Source organism: Helianthus annuus, chromosome 1 (assembly GCF_002127325.2).
Source record: "Helianthus annuus cultivar XRQ/B chromosome 1, HanXRQr2.0-SUNRISE, whole genome shotgun sequence".
Lineage (NCBI taxonomy): Eukaryota > Viridiplantae > Streptophyta > Magnoliopsida > Asterales > Asteraceae > Helianthus > Helianthus annuus.
This window is the reverse complement of record NC_035433.2, coordinates 3,406,627-3,426,920: the sequence shown is the minus strand read 5'-3', so window position 1 is coordinate 3,426,920 and position 20,294 is coordinate 3,406,627. Positions and strand designations below refer to the sequence as shown.

General features: G+C 39.8%; 1 protein-coding gene across 1 annotated transcript; it reads right to left on the bottom strand.

The window, feature by feature from the left end:
* Positions 1–3,324: 3,324 nt before the first annotated feature.
* LOC110941594 lies at positions 3,325–18,488 on the bottom strand. Its single transcript, XM_022183519.1, has 3 exons — positions 18,438–18,488; positions 4,124–4,723; positions 3,325–4,056 (listed from the first exon to the last, which is right to left on the bottom strand). Exons 1-3 carry the CDS (start codon positions 18,486–18,488, stop codon positions 3,325–3,327), a joined length of 1,383 nt encoding a protein of 460 aa, XP_022039211.1.
* Between the last annotated feature and the right edge of the window lie 1,806 nt (positions 18,489–20,294).

Here is a 20,294-nt window from a genome sequence, read left to right as displayed (position 1 = left end):
CAACCTTGTTCGAAAGATCAAGATTTGTTCGAAGGATCAACAGTGTTCGAAAGATCACTGTTGAGTTTCGAGCAAAGACTTCGAAAGATTCACAATTGACAGATCCTTATCTTTCGAGCAGTTATCTCGAAAGATTCACAATTTGAAAGATCCTTATCTTTCGAATAACTATCTTTCGAAAAGATTCCCTGGATCGAAGGATAGATCTCTGACTTCGAAGGATGGGTCGAAAGATGATTATCTATCGAGCCTTCCTTGATCGAAAGATGGTCTTTCGACTTCGAAGGATATCCTTCGATCACACTGACACAACTGACAAAAGGTGACAGGTTGGTGAGAAAGGTGATTGGTTGGTGTACCAACTTTCGGCAGAAGGGATGTTCTGCACACGACTTTTCACCAACTTTTTGACTTTCAAATAAAATTTCCCAAAATGGCAAACCTTATCCAGAAGGTCCGGTCACCGGAACACACCGGAGATATGGCCGGAAAACACCAAGTTACTTAAAAACAGATTTTTAAGTTACCCAACCCAACTTTGAACACTCCCGAAAGGTTTAGAACTCGTTTTTCAGTTTAAAAATGCAAGAAAACCACCAAAAACGGGTGCTAAACCAAGTGTCCAAACACACCAAGAACTTGAACAAACCCGGTTTTAAACAAGGTAAAGAGCCACGGGTCTGATACCACTTGTAGGTCCCTCTCGGAGGATGACGAACCTAAACCTTGTTATACAAACCCACTAGCGAGTGCGGAATCCAAGCTAGCAAGCAGACCGAGATGAAACAAGTATAAACACAAACACACAAAGGTTCACCGATTAACACCACTGTATTAATACGAATGAAGGTTCCGGTTACAAGCACAATGTTTACAAATCAGTTTTGCAAACTCTCACTATGTGTGTGTGTGTTTCGGACAGAATGCTCTCAACTTTCTATCTCTCTATGTGTGCATCTATCTGTCTTGAACACACTGCATGGGTATTTATACCCATACACAGCAGGTCTGACCGAAGGATCCGATAGATGTCACGAAGGATCATCTATCGATGTTGAACCTGTCGAAGGATTAGGAATACTGATCGAAAGATCATCTTTCGATCAGACTTCCATCGAAGGGTTCGCAGTGACCTCGAAGGACTATCTATCGAGGTCCATCCATCGAGGGTTCAACTTTCGAGCTCATCGAAGGATCTAACTATCCTTCGATGAGATATCCTTCGAACCAGACATGTTACATGCATAAACTAACTGTTTGGCCAAGTCAAACTAGGAGGATAGTTGACTTGGTCAAACTTACAAGACTAACATAGACATCGTTTTACATCGAGGCTGAATACAGACAAAGTACAGACACAAGTGCACCAACAAGAGGTGATTGCCGAAGAGGTAGGAAAGGCAATCGAGAATAGTCTATCCGGTTTTATACACAAAATCCAGAATACAGTGCTTTCGTTAGTTGAGGAACGGGTTAAAAGGATGGAAGACAATGTCAACCTTGTGAAAGAAAAATCCGGAGAGCGTAAGGGTTGTTCATATAAGGAGTTTATGGCGTGTAAATCGCCAAGTTACAATGGGGAAGTTGACCCGATAATATGCCAAAGATGGCTAAGTGATATTGAAGGAGTGTTTGAAAGGACCCACTATGACGTAAGCGATTTTGTAGCTTACGGTACGGGTCAGTTGAGAGGTCAAGCCAAAGACTGGTGGGATAACAAAAAGAAAGAGATTGGAGCCGATGCGGCAAGGTCCATGACATGGGATGAGTTTAAGGTACCATTCCTTAAACATCACAGTCCCAAGGCGGTCATCAACAGAATCAAGGAAGAATTCATCCAGTTGAGACAAAAGGGTGAATCAATAGACAAGATTACGGGCATCTTTCTCGATAAATTAAGGTTTTGTGACGAACTTGTGACGAATGAGGAGCAGAAAATATATTATTAGTATAATATGTTAAGTGCCGAATATCGGGAGTTTATGACTCCTTCGAAGTACGAGACCCTCACTGAAATCATTAACACCGCCCGGGAGTGGGAGATTGAATTGAAGAAACAAGTAGAGAGGGGCGAACGAAGGGCGCAGGATGTGAACCCAAGCCCTACAAAGCAGGCACGAACAACTGAATCGGCAAAGGAGCCGGATATGAAGGGCGGATCGCTGAGCTGTAAGGTATGTGGAAAGGGGCATAAAGGCGAGTGTCGCTTTAAGGATAAACCGTGTCCCATATGCGGAAAGACAGGGCATACGGCTTCGCTCTGCCCAGGGAAGGTTTCGGTTTGTTACAATTGCTACCAACCGGGTCACAGGAAATTTGAGTGCCCGGAGTTGAATGAGAAGGATGTGCAGATGGAAGCACAAAAGGCAAGGGCCATATCTTTCCAATTAACTGCAACCGAAGTCAAGATAGAACCTGATGCCGTTTCGGGTATGTCTCTTGTAAATTCAATTTTTAACACGAATTTTAATTAATATGAGTGCGAATGATCAATAAATGTGGATTAGAAACTTGGATACGGGTAACTATCCAAGTAACATGTAATTAATAAAAATCCTTATGAGGAAGAACAACGATCACATTGATAGGTGTGATTGTATAAAGAATTCAATTTTGGTGAAAACAACGTTTAACAAATATGCACATTATGAGACAAAATAGAAAATGGTTAATAATAAAGGGTGTAGGTCTTAACACCGATAGGTGCAAAACGATACATTAGAAAGAAGGTTTTGATGATGAAAAGTTTATAAGAACTTAAACACGACGTGATGCGATGCAATCATGGTCATGAAAAGTGATATAGAATATAATTAGGCTGTAGCGCGAGATACGGGATAGAAAATCGTAAACTCACATAACTCCGAATATGGTGAAGGGATAAACCCAAATTAACGGGACAAGAGGTGACGGTGACTGATCAGTCTAGCCGACAAGATCACCCGGGGTCAAAATAGTGTTGTGACTCACATAAAACACTTGACAATATGGGGTAATATAGAATAAACATGTTAAAGAACTCGTATTATTGAGTGGTCAAGTGACAAATTGAGGCCGAGTAGGCGGCAAGATAAGAAATACAGGACACAAGTTAAAGTCCATGGGAACTTACACATGGAAGACGCATGCGTCGAGGCAAATGATAACTCTTGACAAAAAGAAATGAGGTCTGAAAAACGAAACTAAGGTAGTTGGGTCCAAACCAAAGAACTACTAAATAAAGGTTTCCGGGACGAAACCTCTTTAAGGGGGGTGGACTTGTAACACCCCGAAAATATAAAACCTTATATTAGAATTATAAAGTATTAATCAAACAAGAACCAACTAACTTTGCATATTTTGATAATTGAACTCATGGTCAGGTTTAGGAAAACTACTTATAAAAGTCAACCTCATGTCATTTCGGAGACTCGGTGACCATATGGGAAGAACCATCAATGACTCCATCCACCAAGTAACGCGCACCACAACTTGCATATCAGCAGGTTTAGAAACAGTCAAATTTGTAAGCTCTCTGACTTTAACAATCCCAACCAAACAGGTATCCACAACTGTGCATTTCATCAAATCTTGTTCATCATTGTCAGGTTCGTGTTCAAGAAGGTGCGGTTCAGATGCAACTTTATTCAGCACTTCAGTCAACAAGTCAAAATATTGACTTCCTTTGACCAGATCCCTCCTTGAAAACTTTGTCACACCAGGTGCAAGAAACACTAGATTCTTCGAGTTTTGGAACGCATAGTTTGTAGCCTGTTCACAGTGCCATCCTCTAGCTAAAAGACGAGGCCACACAGCAGCCCAGAAGAACTCACTTAACCGCGCTTTACTTAATCCAATGCGATCCTTCAAAATATCAACAATTTCTTCCGTTTTAAGAGATGAGCAAGTAGATTCTACTTTTTTGCTGCTTAATCGCGTTTGGGTCTTGATTGTAAGGTCTTCTTTTCCTTTGCCAATGGCTACGGCTTCTACAAGAAGATCGAGGCCCATTGTATCTCTTAAACTGAACACATACTTCTCAAATGAAAGTTTACCCTCCTCAAACGTTCTAATGACCTGCAAGAAACCATACATTAATAACCGATGTTTCTAAGTGTAGAAAAATCAGCAATAAACAAAGTACCTGTGTCAACTTAGCTTTACACTCATCGGTTACATTAGAAAGCGAGTGAGACAAAAGCTCGTGCAGCCTCCACCCTCTGAAAATCTTTTTTCCAGGAAGGGACTTGCTAATTTTTTTCTTCCAATACATTGACCATGTTTGGTGTTCACTGCTTCTGTAGAACTTTCCATAGTAATAAGATATAACATTTGGCATACCTTTATTCCCCATGAACTTGTTCACAACGCGAAGATTCTTACCAAATATATATAAACCAAGAACAAAGCTATCATGTTCAATTGCGCTCCAAGATTCTTCAGTTTGTGAACAAGGAACTGGAACCAAATCATTGTCTGTTTTCCAGCCCTTAGCATTTGCTTCAATATCCATGGTTTCTTCCTTGTTCTTATGTTGACTGTGAACCCATGTGACAGGAATTGACAGACCACATTCACAGACGGGTACCTTCTTGAGTTGGGATCGCTCTCTTTCTGTCATCAAAGATGGGATTTGTGCCTGATATTCATCTCCAACCCGCGCGATCTTTTGTGGCTCTCCAAAGATGTAACCAGTAGCAGAATATTGTTCAGAATAGAGCCATTCGACACGTTGATTGTATGACTAAACACATTTTTGTTTAACATAAAAAAACAGACAACGTTACTTGTTAGCGTCATGTTTCAATCAAAACACAAGTTCTTGATTGTATGACTAAACACATTTTTGTCCCCAAATACCTTTTATACTATTGGGAACCTAATTTTCCCCTCGAATTTAACGCGATTTACGACTATTCCAAATCTTTGCCTCTAAACAGAAACTTTGTATCAATTCAATAAATCAAGTTAAGTTATTCCATAATTAACGAAATTAATTTAGATGATTAGCTCCTTTAGAAAATCACACTCAGATCTATAATGAACCCAAGAATCAAAACAATTTGGTAACTATTTGAACACATACAACAATACCAAATTGAACAGAAATTAACATAAAAAGACAGTGAATGCCATGAACATATATAAGCATCGATAACTAAAAGCATTCGCGATGAAAACATAAACAATTAGAACAAACCTATATAAGTTTAATGCTACAGCAATGAAAAAATATATCAAAAAAGCTTACTAAACTTGAATGTAATGAATCCCACGTGACGCCGCAAAGATTGACGGATGGGTATCCATGTTTTGCATCACATTGATACATTTTTAATTAGTGTTTTGAAGATTAATTTCTTTGATGAACACACAACATGATGATGAAGAATGCAAGAAACAAAGACATAAAACAGTAGTTGATGATCATGAAACAAAGAATTCTACCTTTGAGAAATATTGCAAGTGAACAAGTTGTTGTTGTTGCAGCCTGAGAGCGTTCCTGAGGAAACTGTGTGTCACACCCCCAAAATCCACCTGCGGATAACACCCGCTTTGAGGGCGTGACTGACCAGGATCCAGCCACCAATTATACTGAGCATTTAATTAATAGTAGAAATATTTAATATCCGAAGTAATTAGCAACATCAGAGTTTAGGTTCGGTAATTAGTTTAACAAAACAGCGGAAGCATAAACCAAAGTAGTTTTAAAGGTAGTTCTTAGTTGAAAATAATTAACCCAACACACGGGTTTGACGAACACTACACATCCCCAAGCAGCAGCTCCTGAGTCACTGGTTACCTGCAAAGCATGCAGTAAGGGGTCAACAATAATGCTGAGTGAGTTCACTAGTTGTCCAGTTTTAGTTTACCAAAAACTTAAGTTGTTTAGATAAAGCATTTATAATCACGTTGTGGGGAGCTACCCCATCTGTAAGCTCACTAAACTGTAGATACCGAAACTGTTGACGGAATATAAATATTCGTGCCCCGAGTCAATGTCTATCGTCATTGACCATGTTTGCAAGGTCTACTAGTTCACGCCCGATCCCCCCGGTCACGGTGTGAGGTTGTCAAACCTAATAGCGCTATCAACTAATAACCCGTTCGCCCCCGGCGATTAATCGGTACTGTAAGCAGGGACTTAAGGTGATAGAGTTTCGTTTAGTCTGGCTAGTTGTGATTTATAAATAATATCCAAACGTATCTCCCCCGGAGATAGTAATTACCCATTCTGTTTCCCCCGGAGTAATGGGTCAAAAGTGTTTTTCCCAAAGTTGGTAGTTTGTTCGTGTCCCTCCGCGGGACGCATGCTTTTAGTGTGTGAACTCACCTTGGGTTGCTCGGCAGATTGGGTTACTTGTCAAACACGTTGGTCACCACGTCCTAACATGGTTACCGGTATAGGTCAGGTTCGGCGCACAAGCAATCACGTAAAAACTTACACATAACTAACACGTTGCATGCATAAAAATATAGACAGTGGGTTATTGGGCCGGCCCTAGCATTTAAACAGTCAAACAGTAACACGCAGATCAGTCAACAGGTAGCCCATATACACATAATGGCCCAATAACCAAAGTGAACAGCCCAGTCGCAACCAGATGGTCTCGAGTCGCAACCAGGAGGTCTCGGCTTGTCACGTTGTGGTTGCGAGTCGCAACCGTGTGGTCTCGAGTTGTCACGTTGTGGTTGCGAGTCGCAACCGTCGTAGTCTCGAGTCGCAATCGTGTGTTTCGAGTTGTCATGCTATGGTTGCGAGTCGCAACTACGTGGTCTCGAGTCGGAATGTTGTCCCTTTCATGTACACGTGATGATGCAGATGCATCAGTCCAATTTGTACCATGTAATCAGGCCCAAATCGGGAAACAGCCAATGAGGTTTCTACTAACACTTTGCCTAATCTGACTTTTAGTAAAAAATAGATCAAACTTAGCCATTTTTGAATCTTCAAGTCATATTCAACTAGTTCATCACAAGTTCATAAATTCTAGGGTTTTCATCTTTAACATAATCATGCATTTTTGAACCAAAACTCACATATTTTACAAGATTATCATGCAAGAACAAAGAAACATACACTTTTGTAGCCGAAATCTTATGTTCAATAACACCATTTTGCAAGAAACAATGAAGCATAGATTGGTTGGCCAAAATCATTCTTAAACTACCATTTTCTAGCCATTTTAACATGTTACAAGCATTTTACACATAAAAGTTTACACATAGTCAAACTTCACAAATCATCCTAAAGATCATGCATAATACTACTAATCAAGCATTTTCTAGTCCATTCAACATCCATAAGTCTTATGCACAAGACAATCACTAACCGGTTGTGAAGAAGGAGCCGAAAACAAAGAGAAAGGAACCGAGAAGATGGAGTGTCCGAGTGATGGTCTTGACCGAGTTTCTTGTCCGAGATCCTTGAGCTTGAACCGAAAGTAGAAGAAGAGAAATGGGTTGTTGCTTGGGGTTTCTAGTTGAGAGAAAGAGTAGAAGTGTTTGTGTGTGTAAAATGAGGGAAGGTGGGGAAAGGTGGGATTTATATACAAGGGGTCTTTGAGTTGGGCTTGGGGTTTCGGCCCAAACCGGTTACGGCCCAAAGGCCCACTCGAGACCGAGTGGCCCACTCGCAACCGAGTGGTTGCGAGTCATGGTCTCGGGTCGTGGTCTCGGCTCTCATAAATATATATAATACGTACATACAACACACATTATGCAAATAAAGATCACGTTTTCATTTAATAACCTTTATATACACAAAATATTACAAGGTGTTCGTTCGGAAAAACCTAGAGTGTCACATTATCCCCAAGTTTTAAGAACTTTCGTCCCGAAAGTTAAGGCAGCCACTGCCAAGCTAGCGTGTTTCAACGGGGTGTCACATCATCCCCCCGTTAGTTTGGAATTTCGTCCCGAAATTCAGTTGTAGCTTCAGTGCTGGGGGTTTCGTTTGGGAACAACTGGGGATACTTGGACTTCATCTGGTCTTCCCGCTCCCAGGTAAACTCTGGGCCACGTCGTGAGTTCCAACGAACTCGCACGAGAGGTATCTGGCTACGTTTGAGGGTTTTGATCTCTCGATCCGTAATCTCAATCGGTTCCTCAGTGAAGTGTAGCTGTTCATCAATAGTGAGTTCCTTGAAAGGAATTATGAGTGTTTCATCTGACAGGCACTTCTTCAGATTAGACACGTGAAAGACATTGTGCACTGCACTCAGCTCTGCAGGCAGGTTCAATCTATAAGCCACCTTACCGATTTTCTCGGTAATTTCGAATGGTCCAACATATCGTGGATTCAGCTTGCCTCGTTTACCGAAACGAACCACACCCTTCCAGGGTGAGACTTTAAGTAGAACCCGGTCCCCGACCTGGAATTCTAGCGGTTTCCTACGCTTATCAGCGTAGCTTTTCTGACGGTCACGAGCTGCCGCCATGCGTTGCCTTATCTGGGAAATCTTTTCCGTTGTATCTACCACCAGTTCTGGGCCTGTGAGTTGACTATCACCGACTTCTGCCCAGCAAAGAGGTGATCGGCATTTACGACCGTACAATGCCTCAAAAGGTGCCGCTTGAATGCTAGTGTGGTAGCTGTTATTGTAGGAGAATTCCACCAGCGGTAGATGCTTCTCCCAGTTCTTGCCAAAATCGATCACACATGCTCTAAGCATGTCTTCCAGGGTTTGGATGGTGCGTTCAGACTGCCCATCCGTTTGTGGGTGGTAAGCGGTGCTCATGTCCAAACGTGAGCCAAAGGATTTGTGCATAGCTTGCCACAACTCGGAAGTAAAACGAGCGTCTCGGTCGGAAATAATGGAAGTTGGCACCCCGTGTCTCGAGACTACTTCCTTTAAATAGATTTCTGCCAAGGTAGAAAACTTGTCTGTTTCCTTAATGGCCAGAAAGTGTGCAGACTTGGTCAATCGATCTACTATTACCCAAATAGTGTCATTTCCGCGTTGAGATCTAGGTAATCCTGTAACAAAATCCATGGAAATTTGCTCCCATTTCCACTTCGGGATTTCGGGTTGCTGGAGTAGGCCTGCTGGTTTCTGATACTCAGTCTTGACTCTTGCGCAGGTCAAACATTTGCTGACGTAAGCTGCTATGTGAGCTTTCATGCTAGGCCACCAGTAAGTGGTCCTTAAGTCGTGGTACATCTTATCTGAACCAGGATGTACTGAATAACGGGACTTATGGGCTTCGTCCATCACAAGCTCTCGTAGATCTCCGTAAAGTGGGATCCAAATGCGCCCTGCCACATAGTAGGCGCCGTCTTCTTTTTGCTCTAGTCGTTGTCTCGATCCTCGCAACGATTCAGCCCTGATGTTTTCCGGTTTCAGAGCTTCAGTCTGAGCATTTCGAATCTGGGTAGGGAGGTTAGACTGGATAGTAAGTTGCAATGCTCGCACGCGCTTTGGTATAGTGTCCTTTCGGCTGAGGGCGTTTGCCACGACATTGGCCTTGCCCGGATGGTACTTGATGGCGCATTCATAATCATTCAGGAGTTCGACCCATCGACGTTGTCGCATGTTTAATTCCTTTTGCTTGAAGATATGCTCGAGACTCCTGTGATCGGTGTAGATAGTGCACTTGGTACCGTACAGGTAATGTCTCCATATCTTAAGCGCAAAGATCACTGCTCCTAGTTCCAAGTCATGCGTAGTGTAGTTCCTTTCGTGCGTCTTAAGTTGTCGAGAGGCGTAAGCAATAACCTTGTCGCGTTGCATTAACACACAACCGAGCCCATGGATGGACGCATCACAGTAAACCACAAAGTCGTCTGTTCCTTCAGGTAACGAGAGAATAGGAGCACTACAGAGGTTATCCTTTAGTTTCTGAAATGCGGTTTCCTGAGCCTCACCCCACTTATAAACCATACCCTTCTGAGTAAGAGCCGTGAGAGGCTGAGCGATCTTTGAAAATCCCATGATAAATCTTCGATAGTACCCTGCTAGTCCCAAGAATTGGCGGACTTCGGTCGGAGTCTTAGGGGTAGGCCAATTCTTTATAGAGTCGATCTTTGCAGGGTCAACGTGAATTCCATCTTTGTTAACCACGTGTCCAAGGAAATGGACTTCTCGAAGCCAGAAGTCGCATTTCGAGAACTTGGCATACAGTTGCTCATTGCGAAGGAGTTCGAGGATAAGGCGCAGGTGCTGTTCATGCTCTTCCTGACTTTTCGAGTAGATCAGGATGTCGTCTATAAACACGATCACAAACTTGTCGAGGTAGGGTTTGCATACTCGGTTCATGAGATCCATGAATACCGCAGGCGCGTTGGTCATTCCAAAGGGCATAACGAGGAATTCATAATGACCATAGCGAGTTCTGAATGCAGTTTTGGAGATGTCTTCATTACGGACCCTTAGCTGATGGTAGCCTGATCGCAGGTCAATCTTAGAATAGTAGCTCGATCCTTGCAACTGATCGAATAGGTCGTCGATTCGCGGGAGAGGGTAACGATTCTTGATGGTAACCTTGTTCAGCTCACGATAGTCAATGCACATTCGGAACGTGCCATCTTTCTTCTTGACAAAGAGTACCGGTGCTCCCCAGGGTGATGAACTAGGGCGGATAAAACCTTTATCCAACAGTTCCTGTAGCTGAGTAGAGAGTTCCTTCAATTCTGCGGGGGCTAGTCGATAAGGCGCACGAGCTATAGGCGCTGCTCCGGGAGCTAGCTCGATTTGGAATTCGACCTGACGGTGGGGAGGGAGTCCGGGTAATTCCTCAGGAAATACCTCGGGATAGTCACGCACTACCGGAAAATCTTCAATCCTCTTTTCCTTTTCCTGCGTGTTGGTGACGAGTGCTAAGATAGCGGTGTGCCCTTTTCGTAAACACTTCTGGGCCTTCAAGAAAGAGATAACGCCGGAGATTTCTCCGCCTTTACCACCTTGTACAATGAGGGGTTTGCCAGAACGACGGGGAATACGAACTGCTTTCTCTTGACAGAGGATCTCAGCGCGATGCTTGGATAGCCAATCCATACCAATAACGACGTCGAAGCTTCCAAGAGTAACAGGGAAAAGATCGATACTAAATGTCTGACCAGACAATTCTAGTTTGCAGCCTTTGATAACATGTGAGGCCTCGATGTTTCTACCATTAGCTAACTCGACGATATGGTGCGAACTTAGTAACGAAAGCGGACGCTTAAGCTTCTTACTAATACGTAGAGACACATAACTAGCATCGGCTCCAGAATCAAATAATACAGAAACATAACGATCATCGAGTAGGAACTTACCCGCCACGACATTGGGGTTATTCCTTGCCTCTCCAGCTCCAATCACAAAAGCCCTTCCTCTAGCACCATTCCCAGCATTGTTGTTCTGATCGTTGTTTCCAGCTCCCTGATTGTTGTTGCGGTTCTGGTTCAGTTCAGGGCAATTCTTCTTAAAGTGCCCCTCAGCTCCACACTGGAAACAACCCTTGGCATTCCCGTGATGTTGTTGCTGCTGGTTCTGCCCCACGGGTCGTGGACTCCTACAGTCCTTGGCCTCATGCCCCATTTTGTTACATCGCTGACACTGACCTTTCACACACTGCCCGCTGTGATGTCGATTGCACTTGTTGCACTTGGGGTGGTTACCGCGATAGCCACCCTGTTGTTGAGTGCCCTTGTTGCTTTCAGTTTTCCTTTGCTGTGCTGGGGCCTGAGTGGGGTTAGCATCCTTGCTTTGATTTCGTTCCCACTTACGCTTGTTGTCACTAGAAGTTCCGACAGTAGCACTGATCCTTTTGGGCAACCTGCCCTCTTCTACGGCTTGATCAGTGAGTTTGTGAGCAAGTCGAACGATCGGCTGAATGGTAGTGTGGTTGGCTGAAGTTACATGGCTTCGAATTTCTGGAGCCAAACCCTTGATGTACAGTTCGATTCTTCGATACATAGGTCGAGACATGTTTGGGCAAAGAGCAGCATAGTCGTTGGACAGCTTGGTGTAGGTCTCAATCTCTGACCCAACCATCTTAAGCGCATAGTACTCATTCTCAAGCTTGTGGATGTCATCCCGGTGACAGTACTCCTCCTTAATCATGTCCTTGAAATCCTCCCACGCAGTAGCATTAGCAGTTTCCAAACCAAACATCTGAATTTGCGCCTTCCACCAAGAAAGCGCGTTTCCTTCAAGTGTAGCAGTAGCAAACTTCACCCAATTTGCAGGGGGACACTCACAGACAGCAAAGACAACTTCAACTTTCTCAATCCAATGCAGAAGACCTATGGCACCCTCAGTGCCGTTGAAAGGGAGAGGCTTGCAATCCATGAAAGTCTTGAAAGTACACACGGGTGGTTGCGCAGGTGCATGCTGACCTGTTCGTGAGAAGCGAAGTGTATAGATTTAGAGGCGAAGAGACGATGTGGCGATAGGATCTAAACATCCTAAAACAACGAGCTTACCTAAAGGGTGAGCTGCGAAAGCTGCAGCCACTGTGTTGAGCAGGTTAGTGAACTGAGCCTGTGTCATGTTAATGTTTCCTCTTCCGCGTCCACTCATTGTCTTCATAACCAGAAAACAAAGTATGAGTGTGATGTCGTAATGTAGCGAGAATGAGATAGAAGAGAGAGGTGTATCTATCTAATTTAGGCACACTAGTACGTATAGCATAACAGGAAACATAAGGTAAGCAAACAAGTAAACACTGGTCCGAGCTATGAGGTCAAATGTGTCGAGCCTTGCACTTGGAGTGTAGTGTCGTCGCGAGTCACAGGTTATAGTCTGGTTTTCTCCAAAAAGATTTTTCCCCCTTTTTAAAACCAAGTTCACTATAACCAATGGCTCTGATACCAATCTGTCACACCCCCAAAATCCACCTGCGGATAACACCCGCTTTGAGGGCGTGACTGACCAGGATCCAGCCACCAATTATACTGAGCATTTAATTAATAGTAGAAATATTTAATATCCGAAGTAATTAGCAACATCAGAGTTTAGGTTCGGTAATTAGTTTAACAAAACAGCGGAAGCATAAACCAAAGTAGTTTTAAAGGTAGTTCTTAGTTGAAAATAATTAACCCAACACACGGGTTTGACGAACACTACACATCCCCAAGCAGCAGCTCCTGAGTCACTGGTTACCTGCAAAGCATGCAGTAAGGGGTCAACAATAATGCTGAGTGAGTTCACTAGTTGTCCAGTTTTAGTTTACCAAAAACTTAAGTTGTTTAGATAAAGCATTTATAATCACGTTGTGGGGAGCTACCCCATCTGTAAGCTCACTAAACTGTAGATACCGAAACTGTTGACGGAATATAAATATTCGTGCCCCGAGTCAATGTCTATCGTCATTGACCATGTTTGCAAGGTCTACTAGTTCACGCCCGATCCCCCCGGTCACGGTGTGAGGTTGTCAAACCTAATAGCGCTATCAACTAATAACCCGTTCGCCCCCGGCGATTAATCGGTACTGTAAGCAGGGACTTAAGGTGATAGAGTTTCGTTTAGTCTGGCTAGTTGTGATTTATAAATAATATCCAAACGTATCTCCCCCGGAGATAGTAATTACCCATTCTGTTTCCCCCGGAGTAATGGGTCAAAAGTGTTTTTCCCAAAGTTGGTAGTTTGTTCGTGTCCCTCCGCGGGACGCATGCTTTTAGTGTGTGAACTCACCTTGGGTTGCTCGGCAGATTGGGTTACTTGTCAAACACGTTGGTCACCACGTCCTAACATGGTTACCGGTATAGGTCAGGTTCGGCGCACAAGCAATCACGTAAAAACTTACACATAACTAACACGTTGCATGCATAAAAATATAGACAGTGGGTTATTGGGCCGGCCCTAGCATTTAAACAGTCAAACAGTAACACGCAGATCAGTCAACAGGTAGCCCATATACACATAATGGCCCAATAACCAAAGTGAACAGCCCAGTCGCAACCAGATGGTCTCGAGTCGCAACCAGGAGGTCTCGGCTTGTCACGTTGTGGTTGCGAGTCGCAACCGTGTGGTCTCGAGTTGTCACGTTGTGGTTGCGAGTCGCAACCGTCGTAGTCTCGAGTCGCAATCGTGTGTTTCGAGTTGTCATGCTATGGTTGCGAGTCGCAACTACGTGGTCTCGAGTCGGAATGCTGTCCCTTTCATGTACACGTGATGATGCAGATGCATCAGTCCAATTTGTACCATGTAATCAGGCCCAAATCGGGAAACAGCCAATGAGGTTTCTACTAACACTTTGCCTAATCTGACTTTTAGTAAAAAATAGATCAAACTTAGCCATTTTTGAATCTTCAAGTCATATTCAACTAGTTCATCACAAGTTCATAAATTCTAGGGTTTTCATCTTTAACATAATCATGCATTTTTGAACCAAAACTCACATATTTTACAAGATTATCATGCAAGAACAAAGAAACATACACTTTTGTAGCCGAAATCTTATGTTCAATAACACCATTTTGCAAGAAACAATGAAGCATAGATTGGTTGGCCAAAATCATTCTTAAACTACCATTTTCTAGCCATTTTAACATGTTACAAGCATTTTACACATAAAAGTTTACACATAGTCAAACTTCACAAATCATCCTAAAGATCATGCATAATACTACTAATCAAGCATTTTCTAGTCCATTCAACATCCATAAGTCTTATGCACAAGACAATCACTAACCGGTTGTGAAGAAGGAGCCGAAAACAAAGAGAAAGGAACCGAGAAGATGGAGTGTCCGAGTGATGGTCTTGACCGAGTTTCTTGTCCGAGATCCTTGAGCTTGAACCGAAAGTAGAAGAAGAGAAATGGGTTGTTGCTTGGGGTTTCTAGTTGAGAGAAAGAGTAGAAGTGTTTGTGTGTGTAAAATGAGGGAAGGTGGGGAAAGGTGGGATTTATATACAAGGGGTCTTTGAGTTGGGCTTGGGGTTTCGGCCCAAACCGGTTACGGCCCAAAGGCCCACTCGAGACCGAGTGGCCCACTCGCAACCGAGTGGTTGCGAGTCATGGTCTCGGGTCGTGGTCTCGGCTCTCATAAATATATATAATACGTACATACAACACACATTATGCAAATAAAGATCACGTTTTCATTTAATAACCTTTATATACACAAAATATTACAAGGTGTTCGTTCGGAAAAACCTAGAGTGTCACACTGTGATTGCAGAATGAGAAGAGTATGTGTTCGGGTATTTATAAATAAAAAGAGACGACTAATCTGCTTTTTTTGGGTGGATTTTACAAGTCACAAGACCAAACACGTCTGACCAACACCTTATAAACATTTTTATTTGTCTTCTTTAAAGTTGGATTAATATATGTAGTTTGAAAATTTTATAATTATTCTAATCTGTCTATAAGCCCACAATAACTGATTTACTTATATTTGAATGCATGTATTATCCATTCTGAATGCTTCATCCATGTCTATGGTCTCTCCATTTTCTATACTAATAAAACCACATATTGATAAATTATCATATATGGAAGGGAAGGATCATGAGAAACTCCTTTTAACAAGAAAACTAAAAAACTTCATCCGAAGCTGTATTACACGTACGTAATACATATACCCGGAACTAAAAAAACACATTGTGGACCACAAGAAAAAGTCTTTGCGGTCCGCAAGGCAAAAACGATATGTAATACATGTTATATTACACATGTGTAATAAAATGTTTTTTTTTCCAAAATTCTTTTTTTCGTATAATGCATATATGCAGTATATATATATATATATATATATATATATATATATATATATATATATATACACACACATATTAAAAGGCACTTTATCACATGTATAATATAAAAAACGCCCTTGCGGTCCTCAGCGTGTTTTTTAGTTAGTTTTTTTCATTTTCTCATTTAAATTAAGTTGTCTCAAGATGCTTTTCCTTAACATGTATGGTTTTAAACTGTCCTATTTATAACAATTGGTTTAATTATTTGTGAATTAAAAATAAAAAGAGATTAATAACTTTTACATTATATACTGATTCATCCCTTTACTTAGATAATCACCAATAATAAACTTTTGGGTGTTCATGGATAGTCAGGGCGATTTCGAATTGTATGTTTTGTGGCAGTCACAAGACCAAACCAGCTAACACATTAACCACCATTTTATAACATTCTTATTTTTCTTGAGTTTGAACTGCTGGTTGAGTTTGAGGAACTTGTCTCTTTTTAGCTTCAAATTTTGCAAGAGTTTTGGATTTTTGGATAACTATTGGAGGCCTCATATCGACTTTATCAATTTTATTTATTTTTATATCTTGCCTCACATCTCTCTTTCCTCGCTCTTTAACTTTCTATCTGATCTTTCACCAAGGCAACACTTAGACCTCTTTGATCTCTTTTGAATTTTGATCTTCTTTCTTCATGGTCTATGTCACCAACAAAGGGCTCTTTTTGTTTTTCAACCATATCAATGGCCCTTCTATCCGGTGGCAGAACTAGAAGAAAAATTTAGGGGTATCTCAAATCTTTTTTACGTAGACCCGTCCCTGAGAATTCAAGGGCCCTGTGCAGCTAGTAAAAATAGGCCCTTAAATTCTTCTTTTTACAATTTAAAGCATATGTTGATTATCATTTTTTTATTAATGCGTGTACTACACACACGAGAACATTATCAAATATTTTTTTTAAAAAACTTTAAATGGTATTTACAGGTTTTATAAATAATATTTAGTTTATAATAAATAACATTACGAATCGTGTCTAAGATCTTTATCTTTAATTTTATGACTGGAGTTTAAATTTTTTCTTATTTGTATATCCATAGAATAGATAAAACATTTATATATTCTTCATGTTTATATAATATTTCTTTACATTTAAACAAAAAAGATAATTTATTAAATCACGTATTTAAAAAGAACCACTTTAATCTTTTCAAGTATTATTATGTATTTAAAAAGAACTATTTTAATCTTTTTACAAGTATTATTTTCACTTTTAACCTTTTTATTAGTTTAAAAAATAACCACCGTACAGTTTTTAAAAAATGTTGATGCATATCATTTTCAGGGAATCTTTTATGCAAGTAAAACTATAAAATAATAAATAAACAAAGTAAAAAAACAATTAAGTAATGTTTACAATAAATTACTTTTCAAAAAAAATGTTTATAGTAAATTGAATAAAAGGTTGAACATTAATTGGATATTTTGAAAAGTGATTTTTGACTTTTCCATTTATTTAGTAGTGTTCATTTTCATTTAATATCCCAATACTCGTAATATTATATTAAATATTAATTATTATGAGTTCATCTTCTTCCTTCTTCAAGAAAGTATGCTCCGTAACCTGCAACTTTATGTAAACGAAAATTTTCATTTTCTCTGAAACTTTATTTCATCTTATCCTCTTCTATTACATTCAGGGGTATCCTAACATTTGATTAAGGGTATCACCACAAAAAAAAAAAAAAAAAAAAAAAAAAAAAAAAAAACGGAAATGAAATAAAAGATTGCAGTATGCCAAGAAAGTTGTGGGGTATCCCGTGCTACGGCTCACATAACACTATGGCTATCATATCTGGGTTTTTAGGCTTCTCCCCATTTTTGGCATCAACAGTTTCTTGCCTGATAAGATAAATATGCAACCAGGGCCTAGGGCTGAAGAGCCAAATATTTGCCAAAGATTTTAGCATCAAAATTTGGGAGGGAGGATTGGAATGTGACATCCCGTATTTTTCCCGATCATTATCCGCACTGTAATTAAAATGCATTATTTCGTGATGGTACAATTAGACTTAATATATATGTGATTAAAGTCAATTTGAAGTTAATAGAGCCCTAGAGTGCAATGGATTTGCAAATGGCGGATTTAGAAAAATTATTGTATTGTGTAACAATATTATACCCAAAACGAACGTTGGCGACGACTCGGTTAGTGTTTAGAAGTCCATGAATTGTCCACTATGTTTGGTTTGATATGGAATAATAGGTTATAAGTGGAACTTAGGTGAAAGCACAAAAAGACCCTACATTATTGTTTTTGTTTGGAATTGTTCGGTACTCGCATGCGTTTTAGATCTTTAACGATTTTTAAAGATCCTAGATACTACTAAGCACCAAATATTATTCTAGTTAGTAAAAATTTTGATGAACTTAGTGGGAAAATAATAATTCTAATTTTTTTTGGTTTTAAACAAGTATTAGAAGGTGTTAAACTTGTATAAAAACAACTAGACTTTTATAAATTGTGCAAGTATTGTTTAATATATAGGCCGGTTAACGTACGGTGCGTACGCAGCAACCACAACCTCAGGCTCTGATACAATCTTCACTTGATTATACGTGGTGGCACGATCGTAATAAGCAAGCATTCTGATAGAAATTTAGGAGAAAATGACATAATTGTCAATTTCACTCTCTCATTTATCATACGAGATTCAGAAACTGCATACCAAATTGGAGCGAAATTCTAGCCCTAAAATATCTCATTTATTGCTTTCGATTCAACACACATTCTTCTCACTTCCGATTCTACACACAATTAAGCCATACCTTCCATTGCCATAGAACCTCATATACTACTTCAGCACTGCGTGTAGACATTGTAATCACGCATGTTATAATTATGTAATTAAGCATGTTATATAAATATAGTGATAATATGTTTTGCTAATCATGCATGTTATAATTATGTAATGAAGCATGTTATATAAATCTAGTAATAATGTGTTTTTCTAATCACGCATGTTGTATAAATCAGTAATAATGTGTTTTGCTTATCACGCATGTTATAATTATGTAATGAAGCATGTTATATAATAATGTAATGAAGCATGTTATATAATAATGTAATGAAACATGTTATATAATTATGTAATGAAGCATGTTATATAGTTAAGTAATGAAGCATGTTCTATAATTATGTAATGAAGCATGTTATATAGTTATGTAATGAAGCATGTTAATAATTATGTAATGAAGCAAGTTATATGAATCTAGTAATAATGTGTTTTACTAATCACGCATGTTATAGTCATGTAATGAAACATGTTATATAAATCTAGTAATAGTGTGTTTTGCTAATCACGCATGCTATAATTATGTAACGAAGCATGTTACAATTATGTAATGAAGCATGTTATATAAATCTAGTATAAGTGTGTTTTGCTAATCACGCATGTTATAATTATGTAATGAAGCATGTTATATAAATCTAGTAATAATGTGTTTTGCTAATCACGCATATTATAGAAAAAATAATCACGCATGTTGGAAAACATGTAAAAGATGCATGCTGGACGGATCCCCTGTTTCGAAATTGTTTGAATTTAGATTTCGAACTTCTTTAATCGAATCATGATCATCTCCCATTTCAACATCTTCTGTATTTCATCTGGAACTGGTCTGTGGATCCACTAAAATCGAAATTAATTGAAACCCTAATTGCAGAGCTTTAACCGCAATGGATAATTTTAAAATTTCTGAATATTTGAAACTGATACAATTGAAAATTACCGAGATAGTGGTGTAACGAACTCGTAATCCTCTGGTGTTGAAGGTAATTGTCTGATTTTCCCTTGGTATGAAAATAAAAGAATGACATGTGTCGTCATCTAGTTGTCGCGTACGTAACTTAGTAACTTACGATTAGGGGTGTTGTATTCTACACTTTCTCTCTCTCTCTCTCTATATATATATATATATACATATATATATATATAGGGTCTGGATTTAGAGGAAACGGTAGAAAGTGTGAGAACGGTGAGAACGCTTACGGATCGTCAAATCAAAACAATCTATGGACTAGATTGGCGCGGTGGCGTTTTCGTAAGTAACATGAATTCTATTAAGTGGATGTAACACCCCGAAAATATAAAACCTTATATTAGAATTATAAAGTATTAATCAAACAAGAACCAACTAACTAGGAATTTATAACCCACGAGTCTTGAAGTAACTTAAAATAAGGTTAAACACCTAAACTATAGCAAAATAAAAGGGGACCAAACTTGTAAAAATTGAAACTTAAATGTTTAAAGTAACAATTAACACACCAAACACACACACATGTGTGTGTCTGGTCGAACAAGAACACAGGGGCGATCAGGGGGTTTCTTTTCAAACCCTAAGTTTCACAAAATCTCACAAATTGGAAGCCTAAATCAAGTCTAAATCAAAAACTGAATACGTATTAGCGATCACCTCGACGAAGGGATTGTAAAGTATGTGAAAATTTGATATTTGGTTCTACTTCAAATTTTAAATGAACTCTTGAGTTTTGAATTTGAGCCTGCATGATTGTTGTATAGATGAAATTAGAAGTGATATGATGTCTAGGGATAAACCCTAGATGATTTCTTGTAAAAACCTTACATCATACTTGTAGGGTTTATAATCACCATTGTAGGT

Excerpts from the sequence above, each read along its gene's own strand:
- LOC110941594 (XM_022183519.1), bottom strand. The coding sequence starts at position 18,488 with ATGTCTACACGCAGTGCTGAAGTAGTATATGAGGTTCTATGGCAATGG. Across the intron at positions 4,724-18,437 it reads AGGTTCTATGGCAATGGAAG|TCATACAATCAACGTGTCGA; the intron begins GTATGGCTTAAT and ends AAATGTGTTTAG. Across the intron at positions 4,057-4,123 it reads GTAAAGCTAAGTTGACACAG|GTCATTAGAACGTTTGAGGA; the intron begins GTACTTTGTTTA and ends GGTTTCTTGCAG.